Genomic DNA, 21,512 nt, shown 5'->3' with positions numbered 1-21,512 from the left:
TACAGAATTCAGAAAGTTTTACTTATTTTTAAAGTTTGAGAGTACTCTGATGTCCTGGCGGATCCTGTGACAAATCTGCTCATTTCTATATTAAGAGTAGCAACATATTCCGATTACTGTAACAGGTTGATTTCTCCAGTACTCATTTTGATTTCAATTGCAGATGTGCCCATAAGTAGAAGGAATCAGAAGTTAATGCTTGCATCTTTAGGACTTCCATCAGTACACCTGAATGGCAGGGTAGAAACGCACAGATTCTTCACCGCAACAACCACAACTGTGCAGGATATCGAAACAAATTTAGCAGCAAAAATTCAGCCTTTTGGATACACCACCCTCCTCCAAAACCTTATAAAAATACCAGTGCAACATAGAGCCATTTTACAAAACAATTGTCTTTATAGAAAGGTATTTTAGTGGTATATGCTGAGGTAAATGATAAAAGTAGACCCAGAGGGCATTACCAGTGTTATGAAGAACTCCAGATGAAATTTGGCCAAAAGCCTGTTTCATAAAAGCTAATATTTACCTACCAGTTATGATTGCTGGTAAGGTACTTATTGCTGTAATACTTCAAAATTACTTTTCAGATTACAAATTGAAAAATATACGAAATTAGATCAGTATGAATGTTAGGTATTAGCTGTAACAAATTTTAAAAGGCATTGTACCAAGTTTTCTTAATTGTTTACTAGCCAATTTGATTGTAGCAGGTAAATAAAATACAGCATACATTTTACCTGACGCCATGCATCAAAATCACCATAAAAACTAAGTTTATCAAAGTCCAACTCCACAAGGAAAACATGAAAAAGTGCAAATTATGTACCCAGTATTTCTGTCACAGCCGTTTTTTCTTAATATGGCATGAAAAAGGTTTACAGCATATATTAAGAAAATTCTTACAAGTGTTCACCTCAATGCTTATATATACAACATTTTGCTCAAAGTGCTCACTATATTAAAAAAAACTGATCGGATAAAAATATTTAAACAGTGCTTTCTGAACGTTCGGGCAAAATTCATATAATACATCAGTCCCATTGGTTTTCCTCTTCACTCAGTGCAATGAGATGCAGAAGTCACATCAACTTCATGAAAACTTAGCTCGCCACAGTGCCAGAAAACCTCAGTTACAGTGGCATTCTTGGTGTCCCATTGGGAGTGGGTCTCTTATTTTTTTGCACGTGGCTTTGATGTTTTCGAGATCTTACTACTTTCATTCTTACTTCAAATACTTCTTGTATGGCTTTTCGAAAACAATGGAAATTGTAGTCTATTAATCCTACAGAGACAGAAATGTTTTCCATATTAATAAAAACATTTACACAAATGAACTAATCACAGATTTGTTTATATTCTACATTTACTGAAACACCACATTCTTTCTAGAGGTCGTAATCAGTGAATTCTCCAGGCAATTTTTTCTGTGCTAAGCAGAAGTATATTTAATAAATACAAGTAATTCAGTGAGCATCACAGTTTCTTATCGTAGCCTTTATTAACTGCACATATTGGTCTAAAGAGAACACAAAGAGAAGTACTTCGGCAGATAAGAAAGCTTTAACTTAATAAGGAGCTTTGGAGAAGCACTCAGGATACTACAATATAAATTATGGCATCATTTTGCAACTTTACCTCACAGAAGAACCATGACAAAAATACATATCATCTAGTAGTTAAAAAAAAATTCATTTTTTTATAATATGTAAGTTTTGAAACAGATACTCTACAGCTATATTACCAAATAGCAGCCAGTTATACTTCATTTTACACTCTAACTCAAAATTAGCACAACAGCCATGTTGTTAGATTACATACATACATAATAGGCAGTTAAAATTACCGTGTGAGTGGGCTGACTGTGATCCCACAGAAAAGCTGTAAAGCCATACTGGCAGTCAATCAGAAGACTTATTGGGCGCTATAAATTGTTTTAAAATTTTGGTACTGAGCTGATGACCTCAGACAGGGTTAGTTGCCATAAGCTTTGCTAATGTTGTGCTTTCCATCTCTATTTCCTTAACAGGTGATAATACAAATTTGGAATAGTTTATACCCAACATGTTATACTTTTTTTTCCCCCAGAAATTGCTTTCCTTCTCCCTTGAGTTCAGACAAAGTACTCAGTTGAAGTTTCCAGACACCAAAATAAAGCTGCATTATAATACCAAACCGCACTGCTCATGAGTACTGACTTCAATACGAAGTGTCCCAAATTATGCAGACACAACAATTTGACACAAGCGTGCACAAAGCCTAACAAGTATTTGCTCAACATGGTGTCTTTTCTGGAACAGTCTTGTCAGTGGGTGTGTTAGAGTAACACTTTTTAATGCTTACAGCAAAACCAACACTGGCAGAATCTAACTTTACAGATACTAACAGTGGTACAGGTATGTGAGAGAAACTTGACCTGGTAAAGTTCTATAAAATAAAACCTAAACAGCCTGTCAAACGGTTCAGCAGAGATGACATGAGTACTGCATTCACAAACACAATGACACTGACTGGTGAATTAGTATCACAAGAGATGGGTCACAAGCCAAAATGATAGCTCATTTTTCCACTGTTCATTTCCAGTCTTGAGACACTTGAAGCCCAGTAATCCAGTGAACACCACACCAGTAAGCAATATGGTAATTAACTAAGCTTTCAGTGTTGACCTTGACTAGGGTCAGAGCAGGATAAGAAATGTTAGGCACTTTAACTACAAAATATAAATGCTGCCTAGTTCCCAAATGTGCAGCTTTTTAAAAGCCTACTTTCAAAGACAAGAAAAGAGAGAACATATTTCTATCAGCTAGTTTCAATACTTATCCCTTGGTTATGGCACACAAGCTGTTCCAAATGCATATGCTAGTGCCAATAGGTACAAAGCAACGCTAGCCAAGATAAATTGACACATTCTACTGTTGCAGATGGAAGCTTCATTGCAATGAATGTAAACTGTATGCTTTCTTACCAGAAAGCAGTCAAATATATTTAAGATTTCATCTTAATGTCAGCACAATACTTCATGCCTTTAACCATGTTATGTAAACTCTATCAAGTTGTACTTTATGGTACAGCTAGAGACTGTATCAGCTAATGACAATCAGAGTTATTCATTAACTTGTTCATATAAGGTAAAAAAATGTAATATTAGAAAGAGGTAAATACCTTTTCTCTCAAAGCTTTCTTCTCTCACAAAGCAAACAAGAGCAAGGAATTTCGTCACTTCTTTTAAATAAAGGACAGTTGTATTGTTCAGTTTTATGATTGCCATTGATTCTTTGTCATAAGGAGTTCCAGTGCCATCATCTTTAAGCCTGAAAGGCAATATTCAAAGAAACAAACAAGATAAGGCATCAGATGAGTTAAAAGTATTTCCAGGTAGGTTCTTTCATCAGATCATCTCAATCTTTATGAAATTTTCATTTTCATCTTTCAGGGAAATTCTTCAAGCACCACAGTGCATAAACTAAGCAGACACAGAGATTAAACTGTTTATTCAAATACACCTAGAAATCAGATCATTAGGTTTCCAAGAATCTGACACGGAGCCCTACTTTCTTCAAACCATTTACCCTAAAGTTGTCTGTTTTCTTTTAATCACTGCACTATATTACAAACTTATCTAAAGCATGTGAGCCAGTAAGTCTGTACTGATAATTCCAAATCCAATAACCTTGCTTCAGCACGGGCAGCTGACTGATAGTTTACACCATCATGAGACCTTCCTCATGAGACACCGGCTTTTGTAACATCACATTACGAAGACGGTTCTCCTTCACAGATGATACACCATGACAATCACTGTATTGGCTTTGGACCTTGTCATTTTACTCTCATTCCCGAACGCACACAGAGACCTTCTTAAATGGGTAGTTATCACCAATCTCCCAGAATAATTAGTATCACTAATATTTAAGGTAACAGGTTTCACAGATGTTCCAGGAACAGAGGGCAAGAAATGAATTCCAATATCACACTTTTAGTTTACAGCTAAAAACCTTGACAGGCAGGTTTCTATGACAAATGCTAAATGATTACACAAGAGACAGTGGCAGAATGAAATTGACTTAGAATGCCTCCCTGTTGTGTTATACAGATAATAATTTTAAACCACAGAACTGGATCTTTCTCTCCACACATACAAAAAAGGCTACAGAATCAGAATCCTTCATTGTACACCTCTGTAAAACACAAGTTCTTATACACTTAAGAGATCAAATCTAAAATCTGAAAGATACAGTAGAACACACAACTATACACATTTTACAATTTGTTGTTCTTTTGCTGTTCTAATGGTTATTGTACACCTGCACCAGGACTTTCCCCCATACCTTCTCAAAGAGTGCAAAAGATCTATAAACAGACTACCGAAGACTACCACATTATCAGAAGCAGATACTGTGGTTTAGCCTCCAAGTCTATGCACCTTAATGCACTAATTCTTAATGCACCCCTGCCTTTTCCAGAAATAGCTAGCACTGCACTGGGCCAAGCCATTTGAAACACCAACATAACTTGCAAAGAAAGTTGATGGCACCATGCTGAGTGGTGCAGTTGACAAAACAGAAGGGAGAGACACTGTCCAGAGGGACCTGGACATACTCAATAAGTGGACACATAAGAATTTAATGAGGTTTAATAAGGCCAAGTACAGGTGCTGCACTTGGGTCAAGGAAATCCCAGATAGGAATGCAGACTGGGAGAAAAACTCATTGAGAGCAGCCCTGTACAGAAGGACATGGGGGTCCTGACAGACAAAAAACTGTACATGAGCCAGCAGAGTGCTACTGCTACTGCAGCCTGGAAGGCAATAGTATCCTGGGCTGCATCAAATGAGGGGTAGCCAGCAGGGCAAGGGAGGGGATTGTCCCCCTCTACTCTGCCCTCATGAACCCCATCTGTACTGTGTCCAAGCCTGGGGCCCCCAGTACAGGAAGGATGTGGAGCTGTTGGAGTGGGTCCAGAGGACAGCTATGAAGATGACCGGAGGGCTGGAGAACCCTTCCTATGAAGAAAGGTTGAAGGCAAGAGGGTGTATTTAGGTTAGATGCTAGGAAAAAATTTTTTACTCAGAGGGTGGTAAAGTGCTGGAACAGGTTGCCCAGAGAGGCTGTGGATGTCCCATCTCTGGAGGCATTCAAGGCCAGGTTGGATTTGATCCAGTAATTGACAACTCTGCCCATAGCAGGTGGGTTTGAACTAGATGATCTTTAAGGTCTCCTCCAACCTAAGCCATTCTGTGAGAGTTCTCCAGTCACTAAAGGATAGGAAGCTGAAAAATACAAATTTTGTGCAGGGAAAGAGGACAAGCAAAAAAACTGATGGAAGAGTGAAGCAGCTCTTTAAGGTCAGCAGTGGCCACTAACTATTAAACACACAACTACACACAGCCACACATTGAATTATTTATTTTAAATGAGAAACATCCTTCTGTTGAATTTGGCCCTGGGGAACAAAAAGATAGTTAATATTTCCTTTTATTTTAGGATGGCTACTTCCCACTCCTTCCCACAAAAAATAAATTACTCACATAGAAAGAGGAAGGTGCTCACAAGGGAAGCTGGGCATGGAACACTGCTGCTAGCAGGTGATCTGCACGTAAGAGGCCCTTAATTCCCTCCTTCTTCCCTTACTCATTCTCATTATTTTTACATCCACATAATTCTTATTTTGAGGTCATTCAGGTTCTAGGTACATAGCTCCATGAAAGAAAACAACAAAACAATTTACTTACCCATATATACAAGAAATGTCAATCACAACATCTATCATATCACAGCAGAGCTCGTAAGTTTGCATATCCACTGGAGTGCTGTCTGTTGCAATATAGATCTTACTTACAACATCAAATAAAAATGCTTTTTCAATCCCAGAATTCTATTGAAGAAAGAAAGAAAGAAAAATGAAATGTAAGCTCTGTTTGAATTAGTACCAAGATTTGCTGTTTCCCTACTTGCCCGTTGCACAAAATGTAAGGTTAAGTAGGAGTGAATTTGCAATCAAGCTCATTTTGAGCAATGACATATTCGTAGCAAGCTGTGATGGCTACAGACCTTCCATATGCTTCTGTCTTTGATAGAAGTTAGGTTCCCAAACTTCCTCTCTAGAAAACATCTGGATAAATTACACTTATTTCCAGTGTAAAACACAAGATAAAAAAAAACTCCAAGATCTGGCTTCTGGGGTGTTTCTGATTGTAGCAATGGACATAAACATAAAACTATAAAGTTCTTCTAACTGGACATGTAGGATGGTGAAAACAAAGAAAAGAAAAAAGTGATTGACAAAGACCACAGGAATCAGGAACTAATTTCTCAAGGAAATTGAGAAATTGTTTCATCAGTCGCTGTTCTACTGCATAGTTCCTTAGAACATTTTTTATTCAGAATCACAGGAAAAAGATCAGTATTTTGATGGTGCCTTTTCAGTTTTCATATAGAAAATAGAATTTCATATAGAATTTGTGGTTAAAGACAAGTTTAAGGCTTGCTAATGTGACAGCATATATGCTTCTGTCATCCTGCCAAGCTAATCAAGATTCTCTCTGTACTGAACATGTATTGTATCTGCAACTCTCAGATGGTAGGCAGGAATGCTAGCTCAGTCTCAGCTTATACTCTTTGTGTAGATAAGGTAAACTGCCATAAGCCTCTGTTTCCTAGAGTGGGAATAAAAAAAACCCAACACGTACTGAAAACTGAAAACAGTAGTTCTGTGTGGTCATATCAAGGGTTTGCACCTGGGCAGCTGTCCCAGCATGAACCTAAAAGACAGCTTCCCAGTATTGCTGAAGATCAAGCTGACAAACAAGCTTCAGAAACCAAATACACAGGAACAGAAGCTATCTTCTCCCATTAAACTGTATTTTTTCCATATATGGGCCTCCCTTTTAGTATGATTTGGGACTGTTGCCATAACTGTTTTGTAACTGTCAAAAACTCTGAAAACCCATTGCAACTTCTAACAGTTTCAGCTTTTGTAGGTATAGAAGGTTTCTTCTTGTGCTTTCTTTGTAAGTGAATAACACATAATTAGAGACTAAAGTGACCCTCACACTTTCCAAATTCCCCATAATAAGCAGAAAGATTTCAACCTTAGGTAATAATTCTTCCACTCCTGGGGCATCCAAATAAGGTTGGAAATATTCATTCACAGTGGTAACCAGAGGTGAATTTTTTGTATTTCATTATGGAAAAGGACTGCATGAATGGCTCATTTCTGTAGTTCATTAATAGAAAAAAAATATTCAAGAGAAAGTATATTCTCTGGATACCCTATGTACATGAGCTGAAGCACATGATACACAAGGAGACTCTCGAGGAACTGGAACTATGCAGCCTGGGGAAAAGAAGACTCACTGCTGTCTATAAACATCTATTGGGAGGATGTGCAGAAGGCAGGTCCAAGCTCTTCTCAGAACAACTGTTGAAGGGCGAGGGGCAAAAGACAAGCTGAAATTCTATCTTAAAAAGAATAAAAAGTAATGCACCAAATAAAAATAAATCCAAACAAACAATAACAAACACAACCTTTTTTAGCATAAGAGCGGTCAAGCACTGGGAGCATGCTGACCTGAGGAGTTGTGGAGTTGCAATCCTTGGAGATACAAAAAGCTGAACTGGACCCAGCCCTATGCAAACCTGCACACTGAAGCTTGGCTTTCAGCAGGAGCTGACCTCTAAGGGTCCTGCTCAGCTTGTGTGGTTCTATGAGTCAACATTTTTTTAGCATTAAGAACAAAACTGTGTGTGCTATTTATTTTGGTAATTCTGGCCACATGTAATAGCTGTGCAATTTTAATATTCAAACAATACATAAATTCTGACAGCGCCGCACATACTTCTACAGATGTTGCCAAATAAGATTAATCACCAGATTTGCCTGTAAATGCCATCTGAATATATTTCTTAAAAAAGAAAACTACTTTTAAATAAGAGATTGGAACTTGAGCCCTGCGGTGTCATTCTTGAGGAGTCAATTATAAAATTTTATATCATGTAAGGAGAAATTCAGTTGCACATATAAGAAGTACCTTAAAATATTAAGATGTCAGTGACAATATTGTAACATTTAACAATGAGAAGTGATATACCCATCTCAGAACTCTAGCAACTGCAGCCTGTCAACACTTGCAGTGGCAGTTTAAAAGGTTTTCATCTTGAGATGTCTGCCATGCCAGCAATTACACATAGTAGTCGGGTAAAACTTGGCATCTTAAACCATTGTTGCATTAACTTGAAACTGATACACTATGGTAGGATCTGCTGAGAAACTGGCAAATCTCCTTCTGTTCAACTTTGTATGGAGACAGAAACCTCTACAAAAGGGTAGGATGGGCTGCCAGTAGTAGTCACCACTAAATTGTACCAGCATGACCTCTCTGATTTCATTTGATGGAGTTTTTAGTATGCCTTAAATTACAAAACCAAGGGATTTGCCAGAATGTTTGTGAGGATATTTATCAATATAAACATACCATTAAAAACAATAATCATGAAGCCATAAGAAGTCAAATAGCTTTGGGTAAAAATTACTATTCAAAGAGACATCATTAACACACAAATAGCAGCAATGACAGTGAGAAATCAACTGTTAGGTTAGATAAATGGGCTTATCTTTCTCCTTCTTGAAAGTATGAAGACTAAGTTGGAAGCTGGCCCTAAAAAGTAGTTTTTACACATTGCCACACCTTGACTACTTGGTAAGGCCATAGGAATAAGAAAAACAGACATCCCTCTATATGAAGCTGGTGTTAGCCAAAATTTACATGGGTTTTGAACACCAAGCAATTCTTTGGGTGCTTTACAGGCAGTTAAACTTAAGAATGTAGAAGCAGCATAATCAAATGTACAAGCTGTATGAGCTAACACACTGTGGCACTATAAAAGTTGCTTAAAAACCTGAGGTGAACTCAAGGGTGATCACAGATCTATTTTTGTAATCACCAGCTTTTGTGTTGGAAGTCTTCGTGGCATAAATGAAAGCACATCCTCATGAATATTGCTGCAAACCCAAACTAGGACACCAACACACCCACATTCTGATAACCAACACAGTGGCTTCCTGAAGTAAGGCATGAACAAAATCTATGTCAAGATTCCTAACCTGATTTGTTGTCACTAAGTTGCTAAAGAGGCGCCCACTAATTCTACACCAGAGAATGATGTTTAGTCTTCCTATGGTTGCAAGTAAGAGTCATTCTGAGTCTCCTGTCTACAGATGAAAGATGCTCTTACAAACAGAAAGCAAGCTTTCTGAGGACACAGTGAAGCAGCTACATCTTGTTCTATGCCACTGACTGCTATGTTCTATTTGGAGCTAAGAAACAGGTTGAGACTCTTGGCCCTACTGTGCAGAGGAAATAACATACCTCTCAGGAATACTTCTCTAAATTTCCCGTTTATTTGAATGAGTTGTTCTTCCCTACCAGTCATATCTGTTACTCTAGGATATAATGGGGCCTTCAGTCTGGGTGCCCCATATGCACAAACAACTGTTGTCATTCAGGAAACAGCTCATGCTGAAGTCATGTAGTGGTTTGGTACAAACTTTTCAGCAACTCCAAACAGTGAGAAGACCCTATACAGAGATCAGACTTGTGATATGAGTAAATAGTGCAGTTCTGGAATTATGAAGATTATAATTCAGCCAGCTTTCTCATTAATACTATGTAGCATATTCAAAATAATACATAATTGCTCCAGAACTATTATCATCAACCATCATTACCTTTCTACCCTAAGTGGAATGCAGGGCTGGATGATAACTGGCATGCAGTCCAGCCATTTTGGTGGAAAGAGGTCTTTGTCATAAACCATTCCTTATGAATTGGTTGCCTAATAGTAAGAGAATAAATTTGGGAAAGACACTTCTTTAATCCCAGCTCTCCCTTTCAGCAAAACAGCTAACCTCCCTCTCTCCCAATTTTCACACCCCACACTGAGAAGCTGTGAAGTCTAATTTTATCCTACAGGCTGTTCTATGATATTAAATAATTTCATGACTTCAGAATCACAAAAAGGCAAACCAAAATGCCGTGCTTGGAAACTAAAGTTTGCCTAACGCTAATGCAAGGTACAAAAAAGGGTACAGTTTCAGGACCCGCTAGGATCTGAACTAATGCATCAAGAAAAGGGGGGAACTCCCCTTTTTCACAAGTACTTATTGTGTTTCCCTCTCCTCATTGTCACATGTTCCCATTTCTAACCTTGGGCCACAAAAAGAGTATGTTGGTCTCCTTCATGAGCTGCTTTTGATGAAACAGGCAAAAGAACTGCACAATCTTCTGCTGTATTGGGATGTGTCAGAGTGACTCCATGAGGGAACAGGCAGGTGTCACAACCAGTATAAAGGAGGAGAACAGACCACACATCCAGGAGCAGGAGAACAAGCAAATACCTCCACAGTAACAGCAGTCAGATATACAAAGTTCCCTAACTGGCCTTGGAAGTAACTGTGGAAGGTGTGAAAGCTGTGGTGGACTCGACCTCTAAAAATGTTAAGACTACATTTTCATAAGAGAGGTAAATTTCAGTGCAAAGTAGAATAAATTCTAGGAAGTACTATAGGCAGTTCTCTTATGCAAGAGGTCAGACCAGATGACACTCCTTTAAGAATTTATTAACACAAATTTCAAGTACTACTTAAAAAACTGCACGCAGCAAAGACCTTTGCAACATTCAAATGAACTTAAAAGCAGGAAAGCAATGACTGCCAATGCACCTTATGTGCCATTTTCACTCAGAAAATACTGTATCTCAGCAATAAAGTCGATAAGGAAGGGAGGCCTGGCTGCATGTGAGTGCATTTCAACTGTGTTTTAATAATGCCTCTGAATGTTCGCGTTGCTCACAATCTCTCGGTAGGCAGCTGAGAGGAATATTTAATATTAATAACAGGATATTTCAACATGCATGATGGTCATAGCCTCATCTGTAGACAAAATACGCAACAAGTACTTACTGAAATAAAGATGTTAAGCAGATTTTCCAGTGTTGGGAGCTGTGGAATCAGTTTCTGTACCACTTTGCTAAACGCTTCAAATATAGAATGATCATATATGCTTGTCAGATAAAAGCTGGAAAAAAAACATCACCAGATTTTTCTTTTAGTTACATACAGTGAACGTAATGTACCTTTCATAATATGAGTGAAATGAAATATCGTCAAACAGCAAGTGCCTACAATTATGCAATTACCCCTTGTGATCAAAAGTCACATGTTATGATTGAAGCATAGGCCTTCATACAGAAACTAAATACTCAACATTATACTTGCCACACCTCTATACAAAAAACAGACAACAACAAAACACCTAGACAATGCAAATGAGAACCTGATGTAGGACTTCATGATGTAATTCCCCTTCATGATGTAACCTTTGGAAAATATTTTTCAAATTGCAGATGAGGAATACTACTGAACATATCCACTGTGACTTAACTTTTTGAAAGCTGGACCCATTTAACAGTGCATGATGCAGTTGAGTTTTTAAGAGCTCTAAAGTGTTGACAGGTTCATGAAACGGGTCTCTTTCTATACATCTCTTTGTCCTTGGCTATAAGCACTAAAAATAATACGGAAACTTGATGTCCCTCTAGTTTCTGGTCTATAGAAGTTTACTGTTTTTAACTGTTTGCTACAGTAATTTGCTTTATCATCAGATATAAGAAAGGTGCTCTCTCTTTGCTTTCCCAAGTGGCTCTGAGGAGGCTGCAATAATGAGAACGAGTAACTGGGAGACAACTGTGAGGCAAGGAGCAGTTCCAAAGGCAAAAGCGATGTAGATGGCATATGCACTCTACAGGTTGCCAATGCCCATACTTCTAACTTCAAGACAGAGACAGCAGCAAAAACTGATGGGACTCTAGCATATTTGTCATCTTTTTTTAAGCATTTCTGCTCCTTATCTTGCTCTTCAAGAAAGCTCTCAGAAATAGGATACTGCATTTGGTCTGAGCCAAACAAATTATCTGTGACTAACCTCTTTCTTCAAAATCTTTTTGCTTGCTACTTCAAGAGAACAGAAAATATTAACTTGTTAAACAAATAGCTCCTCTCCTACTTAAAAATTTTTGTACAGCAGCTTTTCTCACCTGAGATGAATTTTCTCCAATCCAGCATCTGCAAGGTCATCATTTGCCCTCTGGTGAATATCTCTTTGTGTTTCAATCTTGTGATCGTCAGATAAGCCATCCACTTTATGGATAAAGATTTCAAAGTTGATATCTGGATTCACTTTATATGCTCTGGTCACAGTAAGATGCAGCCGAGCTAATGCTTCCATATAATCATCCTAATGAAGGAAAAATAAAAACTGCAGGAAAGGTGTGTAAAATATCTAAAATCTTACAGTACTTTTAGATAATGCTACAGCTCAACAATATCTTAGGTTCTTTATTTCTTATAATAGAAGACTGAGCTTGCACCTAGCACGTGCACTGATCTTAGGCTGCAAGCACTTGGGAGTCTGAACAAGAATCCTGAGATGTTAAAGCAGTTAACTGTTTTAAACATTTTGCAAGGGGAGATTAAAAATAGCCAAGCAGCTCTTCAAGTTTTAATGACTTCCTGTAAATGTGTGTTTGTAACCATAAGTTATTTATTTGCTTTGAAGAATCTGCTTTCTAATCCATCTGTATGTTGCTAAAAAAAAGACAAAGGCAGCTTAAATGCACCCCTCCACACACTTTTTTTTCTTTTTTTCTTTTGTTTTTTATTTACCTGAGAGTCAATAACAAATATTAGTGCTCCAGTGCCTCTGAAAATCATCTCATAGTCAAATGTAGGGTCAAAGAAGTCAATCTGCCCAGGAAAATCCCATATCTGAAAGTTGACAAAGGAGCTGTTGGATACATCCTCTCTGCAGATTTTGTTTGTGCTCTCCAAGAAGAGGGTCTCATTTGGTGACATTTTGTGAAAGACAACTTTCTGAATGGAAGACTTCCCACTTCTTCTCAAACCCATGAGCAGGATTCGTGGCTTAACTTCAGTACTGAAGGGATCATTGAAATCCAAAACTGAACAAAATCATACAAGAAGAAGAGTAACATACTATAGCAACATAATTCATGAGTAACTGACAGATAACATGCATCTGACATTTATTTTCATGACATTTTGAGTTGGAGTTATGCAAATATTACCCATTTTTAAACTGAGGGAACTGCAGACATTTTAGCCTGGATTCTTTGCCCCTTAGGAGACTAAGAAAACCTACTTTTCACCCACAGCAGAAACTGCAGACAGTATGCTTAGTTTGTATGTGAAAATTGTTTTATCCCATGGCCACCCTAAAATACTTAATTTTATTGTAACACAATAAAACATTCTAACTCAATTTTAAAAAAAGAGTATCCAGAAACAAATACCTCTATCAACCAACAGCCAGATCATGCTGCTGGAAGCAAGGAGTGAGTTTGTGTTAGTTACATTTGTTTGACATTGTAAAGCTACACAAAGGCTTCCTTCCTTCCTCTAAGCAAAGGAATCACACACCCCAAGAGCCATAGGAAGAGGACAACTCAGCAGGCACACACCTTCTCTTGAGACTTTAAGCACAGAGCTGAGCTCAAGGGGAGTTCATTTCTAAGGTCATTACGATTTCACCTGCTGTTTAAAATAATCCTGTGATATCCTGTTTGCAGGACCAAACATAAGCAACATAAAATACTGAGTTGTCAATGCTATATCTGCAGAATAAGGCTCTCAGCACACAGCAGTCAGGCTTAAAACACAGATCAGACAACAGGCCAAGCACACAAGATATCAGGCAGGCCTACTCCTACCTACTGCATAACAGAGTGTCCAACCTAATTCAGGGCAGAGGGAAATTGCACTTCTTCCTCATTTTCTGCTAAGGTGAATTTGGAATTGCACCACCTGCTGGCTCACCAGTACTTATGCCTCTCACCGTGAGCCCCTGGTACCACAGTGACTGACAGACCACTTTGAGATCCTGTGCATTTTGACAGGCCTTGGCAGCTCTTTCCACGTACTGTGCTTTGTCAAGCCTCACCTATAGGACACTGCCAGCCTGGAGCAGCACGCAGATGAAACCCTTCAAGCAAAACAGCAGCAGGCTGCCGGGGATTGTGAGGTGCTCATCCCCCTAATGCAGCAATGGACAACAGCAGCTGATCCACAGGCAGCAATATTTAGGAAGTAATTAACTGCAGTCAACACACTGCTCTACCCTTCCTGTCAACGTGAGCAATAATATCGTTCTGTGACTGCATGAAGTGTGTGCCTACGATACTTCAAGAGAGAGAGAGAGGAATAATAAGCCTCTGCTCTAAGACAATGTGACAGCATTCATTACATTCTGCGGGGCGCAGTCTTGTCAACAAAGCAAACCAAAGGAATAAGATTTAACAGCTTCTTTCACTCCATTCTCCTTAATGTACAAATTCTCTACAGCTGCCAAAAATACAGCCAATGTTTTATTAATGTTCATATATCCATACATCCTGCAATCTACATCTTGACCACCTGAAGGGAAAATAATTTAGTCAAAGCTTTACAAGAACTAGTTTGAGGAAATTATTTTCAAAATGCATGTAAAAACCAGACTTTGGGTTGATGCTTTATTGCACGTTCCAAAGAACTATAAAAAAACTCCACTTTGCTCTGTTCATAACAGAACCTACCAAGTCTGGTTTGCTGTGGCTCTGTACTGTTTCCCTTTCCTCTCCCCACCACAGTAACACCAACTTCCCTGTATGTCTTATGACATACCCTCCAAAAAACTGATGTGACGTGCTGTGGCTGATCTGGAGCTGACCACACGCCTCAACAGCACACAGGCGTGCACCAGTCAGCCAAGTGCTGCCGCAGCACACTTCCATCTGCTTGCCTGTCTCTGAGAACACTTTCACTGGAGCCTCTCCTCTGAGCGCTACCTTTCATCAAGCCTGCATGAACTCAATCATCTTTGAGACTTCTCTCCTTCAAATTCCGGTGTAGGCGATCAGAAGTTCCCAAAGTTCTGACAGGTCATGAGACAATAAGAAGACAGGCTAGTTACTTCTCTAAGAAATAGGCCAAAAAATAAAAATAAAAATCCACAGGTACCTAAAAAAAAAAAATAACTTGGAGTTTCAAATTGTTGCTATATTATGTTCTTCCAGGTAGACACATTTTTATGGACTGTGATACTTACTAGCAAGGCATCACTTCATATTAAAACCATACTAAAGAACAGAGTTGGAAGTGCAAGCAGTTACTAGCAAGTAGAGTGAACGCTGTCTCTTTTGCTAGTAGGAGTGCTACTTAGCTCTTGAAATTCTGCCAGTTCAAAGACAGGGAAATGTGAATTAATATCATCCAAACCTGACTAGATAGCAGAGCTGCTGTAGCACTTTCCTCGGAGAGAGAGTTAGGAGATTACCTTATATGTAAAGGAATTGGATGATACACTGCCTGCCCACATTCCTTTCCACAGTACATGACAACTCCTTCTTTAATTTGCCATAGCAATGCCAGTAGATGTATCCTCGCAACTTTCCAGACTGGGTTACTAAGCAAGATTATACTATGCATGAGAAACACTAAACTATTCTCTGTTCCATAATGGGAAAGATAATTTTCTACGTCATTGGATGAGACACATTTCCTGCTTCATTCACTTTTGCATAAAGTCATAAAATGCCAGTTTCTAGCACATACCAACAGTCCTCCTTCGCATTTCAACTCCTCGAAGCAGCCACAAAGAACACTCTGGTTAGAGGCTACAGCCTTTGAAGTATCCACAAATTAATTTTAACAAACCCCAAAGCCTTTTCACAACACAGAAGTACTCAATTCCTGACAAAATTTCTCTAACGGCAGTTAGTACTTGTTTGTAGAGTGCTGTTTGTGTGCACTGCAACACGAAGAAGAGCCCAGCTGTGAAGAGTTGGGAACTGCACACAGCAGCCCTGGTCTGTTTCACCAGGACGCAAACAGTATGAATAACGTACAGCTAGAGTATTTAAGATATTCACTGATAGTTGACAGTTTTTGAAGCCCATCCTAAATTCCACTTCAGCTACAATTATTTTTCAGAAGCCTGGGTCTATCAGCCACGTGTGAAGGGGATGCCATGTCGGAAGGTGTATGTTTAGATCCCATCAGTAAGAAGACTGTAGTTCTCAAACGTACAAAGCATAGCAGCTCATCTGCTTGAGCTACGCCAAACCAAAAGTCACATTTCTGTTCATTCTACTACGCACATGTTAACAATCTCCTCCGAGACTGTTTTAACTAATAGAGCTGAGAACAATTATTTTTTTGGCCTGCTAATGCAATTACATCATTCTTTTCTTAAGCTTTTACCTTTTCTGTAGAGGAGAACTACCAGTCTCATACTTTCCACTTAAGTACCTACAAACCCATTCAGCTCATGGCATTTTCAGCACTACTGGGGCTGTGATGTTTGCAGTTTGTAAGACGATAGCCTTATAAATATACACTGCACATCTTCAACGCTGAAAGTGGCCTGAGCCTGAAGAGTTAATAGAAAAAGCTTACGTGCAATCAAGAAAGCTGTTCAGCTACTGTGGGTTTATGAACATTGCAGAAATGCCTGGTGGAAGGAAATTCTTGTGGCCAAAGACTCAGAACCAGAAGGCCTGGCTCTACTCTACCACAAGCGCGGCACTCTACAAGGATCCAACTTCAAGTGACTTCCTCGGACACTGCAGGAGGCTTCCCTGCTTGTAAATACTTCTTAAGTGCATGTATCAAAACAATGAATAGGCTTTATGTAAACCAAGTGCTTCAAGGTCTCTGAGTATGACCCCGTGCCTAAAGTCAAAAGATGAAGTGGAGGACAAACAGCAGTCATTTCAGCTCAGGTTGGAGACAAGAAAACAGCAGAAGGTGAGAGATGACCAATACAGAGTTTTGAAATATCCTGTGTGCCTACGTGCACAAATTATGCTTTTACTTTGAAGCCTGGCTTCTCCCTTCACTTTCAACAGTCGCACATGAAGGCTGGGATACTGTATTTCAGACTCTTTACTGTACAAAAGCAGGAAGAAATAGGATAGAAACTAGGAAAAGAAAAGCCCCTTGCCCTGCGGCCACTTTCAGATACACAAAGCTCAGATCCAAATCCCAACCCCCTCTTTTCTCTCCAGAGACCTCAGAACCGAGTGGAAAGGCAGGGGGTCTGGCTGGTACAATCAGCCTTTGTGTTAAGCCCGGAGTGGAGAGGTCTCTTCACTTGCCTGCTATTCAGGATGTCAAGATTTGTTTCCAATAAGTACAATATTCTCACGTTACTGTGAAGAAGCAATTGCCATTTTTTAGCAATTTAATAAAGCTCCCATTGAAAAATTTCCAAAGAAATTCCTCTGAGAACAGAAAATGGATTACTTCTCTGCAGAAGGTGCTGCCGGTTTAGTACTAAATAAGTGCACTGAAATACATTCTCTCTGCATCAAAATGAAGGCAGTTCCTCAGCAGCTTCGCACAAGACGCCAATTAGTTACATCTCTGGCAGCCCAGCATGCTCACAGCCCCACGCCACAGCTTGGAGCTCTGACTGCCCCCAGACTGTGGAGTCAGTGAGCCCCCTCCCACGGCAGCTCGCAGGACTGGGCTTCCTAAGGAAAGGCTGACCACCACCTTAGCCTTACAGCACGCGGCCTTTTGTTCTGCTCTTATTAGAAAGCAATTCTCATTTCACGTCGACGTCCCCAGAGCCCTCCGAGCTCCCGAGCGAAGCAGCCTCGGGAGAACGAAGCCACGCTGTGAATGAGAGCAACAGGCTCTGAGCCGGCGCGCCTCTCCCTGCGGAGCGAGGCTGCTCCTCCAGGGCCGCCCGTGTCCCCCGCACCCATCTCCGCCGGCGGGCACCCGCGGGCCCCGGGCCGAGCCTGCAAACCCGACGACTGACACCGGCAGCTGCCGGCCAGCGCGGGGCCGCCGCTGCCTTTTATAGCCGGCAGCACCCCTCCCTGGCACGGCAGGCTCACGTCTCGCCCAGACGGGGAAACGCGTGCGAGGGGTTATCCCCCCTCCCCGCAGCGCTTTGTCTGCGTCTCTCCCCCCTCGCAGCCGGCCGCTGCCCGCCAGCCTTCGCTCAGCCCCCGGCAGCCCTCCGCTCCCGCTGACCCCGCCGCCCGCCCGCCCGGCTCCCAGCGCGGCCCCTCCCGGCCCCACCGAGGCCTGCTCCCCCGCCCCACACCCGCACCGGTCGGCACTCACACGCCTCATCGCCGCCGCTCTCCGCGTCCCCGTCCGAGAAGGACTCGGCCCCGTCGGCGTAGCCCGCCAAGCCCACGATCTCCTCCTCCTCTTCCTCCTCCTCGTCCCCCTCCTCCTGGGGCAGCTTCCTCGGCACCTGGCTCATGCCGGCCGCGCTCCCCGCCGGGGCTGCGAGGGGCTGCGAGGGCCCCTCTGCCTGCCGGCGGCCTCGGGGGGAGCCCAGGTGCCGCGCCGCCGCCACACGGCCCCGCGCCGCTGCCGCTCCCTTCCCCCGCTCGCCGCTGGGCGGAGAGCGCGGCGCCGCGACCCGCGTCACCTGACGCGCAGGCCGGGCCCCGCCGCTGCCGATACCGGCCCCGGGTTGAGCCCGGGCCCGGCGCCGCGAGGCCGGTAGCGGCGGTCTGAGGGCTGCCGCAGCGCAGGGGCCTGAAGCCATTCGTGGGGACAGCGCGGTTTCTGGCAGGGAAGGGCCTCTGGGTGCGCGGGGCCACGGTGGCTGTGGGGCGTGAGGCAGCGGCACACCAAAATGATCATTTTTCATTGCGGTTAGACTTTCTGTAGGGTTTAAGAGCTCTTTGCCAGGGCTCCCGGCGTTGCTTTTGCTTTCTCGCATTGCTTCAAGTGCTGACCCTCTCTGGCCATCATCCCGTGCAGCCCGACCAGAGAAAGTCACCTCTGGTAGCTGGGCCCCACCAGTACGTCCTATGTCTGCTTCTGTCCACTGAGTGCCTCGTCCTCTTATCAAGAGGCCTTCGGGCTGCTCTAATCCACTCGAGATAATGGAGGAACAGCTTCTTCCAGAGAGGAAAGAGAGGAGAAATCCATCCTTTACGTCCCATGTAATGACAAATCTACCAATACGCAGATTTGAAGAAATGTCTTTCCTTATTCTCAACTCATCCACCTGCTTGGAAGTTTGCCCTGTGAACAGCTTAACAGCTTACCAAAATGCGATGTGAAATATTTCAACATTAAGTCCATTACAAAGATTCAAGACTTAAATGCGGAGCAAGAACGTACAGCAGTACTGTTTCTGTCTCGGGACAGCCCTCAGAGACACCAATCTGTTGAAAACTCCCGACAGAGGAGGAAAGTTTCCACGTTGGCAATAAAGGCCTGTCTGTCTCACACACTGCTGACCACATCTGCACAGGAAGGGCAGCTGGTTCCAAAGCTGACCAGGGGAAGCAGAGCTTGTCCACAGGCCTGGCTGACTGTATCAGGTTTCTTTTACACAAAGGGCTGTGAAACAGCATCAGTCACAGAGTATTATTTGGAGATACTGAAATACCAAATGAAGGCGTAGAAGCTCAGGTATGACAGCACAGATTACAGCGCAGTTCCCACAATGCTGAAGCCAGTGACCATCTGCTTGACTACAGCTTCAGGTTCAGAGCCCTATAAATGCCAGGCTCAACTCCAGATGGGGTTTTTGTGCAGAGCTTGAAGCGTTTCTGCCAACCCCTTAGCAATATAATCCATCCTGGGCTCTGCTTGAACTTCAGAACTTGTTCTTCCTCTGGCCCTTTGCCACCACGTTGCTCTATCCCCTCCACATTTCATCTTTTTTTTTCTTTTTCTCCTTTTTCCCCTTTTCTCTTTCTTTTTTTATCTCTTCTTTCATCGGATCATTTAACCCAAGCCTGTTGCACACAATGAAGCAGTGCCCTGCCTGCACTCACATACTGCTGAAGGGGCAAGTGGACATGGGGCTGAGTCTTTGAATACACACTCTGTAATGCAGATATTGTGTGCGATTGGACTCCTTCAGAGGGAGCTGCATTTCACAGACATGACAAATATTTTCTGTTTCAGGCAAGTGAGGGAATTCCTCATGACTTTCTCTTCCCAATAGAAAACAAAACTAGAAAAGGGAGTACAAAGCTCACTCTCTGGATGAAAGAGGTTAACAACAATTAAGCACAGGTGTGGTCCTGCCGACATCCCTGTGTTCAAGGGATCACCCACATCAAGGTTTGCGGGATCGTGACAGCATCTCATCCTGCTTCTTTAAAGGGGAAAAACTCCCATCAGATCGCTTGTAGATCAATGCCAGGGAAACTTTTTCTGCAGTGTGTTAACATCTTGTTTCTCAATCATGCCATTAAACACAAAGTTCTCCTGCAGGAATTTGCATATGTGGAACTTGCTTAACGCACAGCTTGACTGTTACTTGCACCAATACTTCTGTTCCCACGCCAGAATTTTACACAGTATCAATAAAGTTCCCACAGAGAAGGCCTATACCGAATATGGGAACGAGGAACCAAAGCTGTAGCATGAGCAATCACGGCCTATTTTTGTGCATTTCAGCAATTATATTCTGATTTCAGTAACACTGCCGGACTTTGGACTGGCGCAGTAATCCTGACCAAACGATAGAGTCAGTGCACCTGCAGAACATCGAGAAGCAAGAGTTGATTTGAATACTGGCACAGAACGATGAATACCATCATAACTGTTTCATGAAAAATGTATAGATGGGGGCATTATGTTCGCATTGGTACAAACAATTCACAAGTATATATTCATTACTTTGACATTTGCTTCATTCCGGCCATCATGCTGAGAACTCCTCCTGGCAGAGGAAGAGGATTTTGCACCAAAAGGCCCGCAGTATCTCTGCATTAGGAACTGTGTTGCTCTGTTTTCTCTTTCTTTGGATCCCTCCTCTGTGATGCTACTTTGCCTACTCACACCAACCCCTTTCTCCTGCTCTGTTCAAAGATGTTCCTGTCTAACTCACCTTCCTGCCAGTTTGTGAATTGCCGATTTACGCACATAAACTGCCCACACAGACATATGGCTGAGGTACACCAAAGGGCCCTGCAGCGAGGAGAAGGCTGGGTGATGCGGTGCTCTGGTACAGCAAGCTCTCCCCTGGGCTCTCTGACTTCCAGCCCAGCTCTGGAAGCCTGCTGGCTGGGAGAAGAGCACCTGGCCCATCTGAGTTCGGTGCTCTCGCAGGACTTCTGCTCCTACGCCTCCACGACTACCTTGAAGAAGAGCCTGAGTTCCGGAGAGCACCTCAGGACCACATCCAGGCTCTGGCTCCGTAGCAGCCCGCCCTTTCCCGGCCTCACGCTTCTCTCTACGACCTGCCCGGCCCACACCAGGTAGAGCTGCCGAGCGACTCGCCGCCCTCCCCCTCTCTGCACTGGCACACCGCGAGGGCACCGGGGGGAGCCGAATACAAGAGCAGCAGCGGCCCGGCAGCTCCGCGGGGCGGCTCCCCGCGCGCCGCCCCCCTCTCGGCCGGGCCGGGCCGGCGGGGCACTGCCGCTGGGTGTCGCCGTCGCAGCGGGCACGGCTCGGCGGCACCA

The 21,512-nt window shown here is 42.4% G+C and overlaps 1 protein-coding gene across 2 annotated transcripts; it reads right to left on the bottom strand.

The window, feature by feature from the left end:
• Window positions 1–21,031, bottom strand: RRAGD (Ras-related GTP binding D). Of its 2 annotated transcripts, none has more exons than XM_015284701.4 (7): window positions 18,190–21,031; window positions 12,721–13,016; window positions 12,093–12,292; window positions 10,960–11,074; window positions 5,732–5,874; window positions 3,163–3,311; window positions 1–1,285 (listed from the first exon to the last, which is right to left on the bottom strand). In XM_015284701.4, the coding sequence occupies exons 1-7, from the start codon at window positions 18,800–18,802 to the stop codon at window positions 1,134–1,136; spliced, it is 1,668 nt and encodes a 555-aa protein (XP_015140187.3). In that variant the 5' UTR covers window positions 18,803–21,031; the 3' UTR covers window positions 1–1,133. The 2 variants fall into 2 exon arrangements, with proteins under 2 accessions (XP_015140187.3, XP_040553780.2); XM_040697846.2 differs by lacking the exon at window positions 1–1,285 and adding an exon at window positions 1,336–2,671.
• Between the last annotated feature and the right edge of the window lie 481 nt (window positions 21,032–21,512).

The sequence above is a fragment of the Gallus gallus genome, chromosome 3 (assembly GCF_016699485.2).
Source record: "Gallus gallus isolate bGalGal1 chromosome 3, bGalGal1.mat.broiler.GRCg7b, whole genome shotgun sequence".
Classification (NCBI taxonomy): Eukaryota; Metazoa; Chordata; class Aves; order Galliformes; family Phasianidae; genus Gallus; species Gallus gallus.
The sequence above is the reverse complement of the archived record's forward strand: the minus strand, read 5'-3'. Positions and strand labels throughout refer to the sequence as shown.

Excerpts from the sequence above, each read along its gene's own strand:
- RRAGD (XM_015284701.4), bottom strand. The coding sequence starts at position 18,802 with ATGCGAGAAAGCAAAAGCAACGCCGGGAGCCCTGGCAAAGAGCTCTTA. Across the intron at positions 13,017-18,189 it reads GAGCGGCGGCGATGAGGCGT|TTTTGGATTTCAATGATCCC; the intron begins GTGAGTGCCGAC and ends GATTTTGTTCAG. Across the intron at positions 12,293-12,720 it reads TATTTGTTATTGACTCTCAG|GATGATTATATGGAAGCATT; the intron begins GTAAATAAAAAA and ends TTCCTTCATTAG.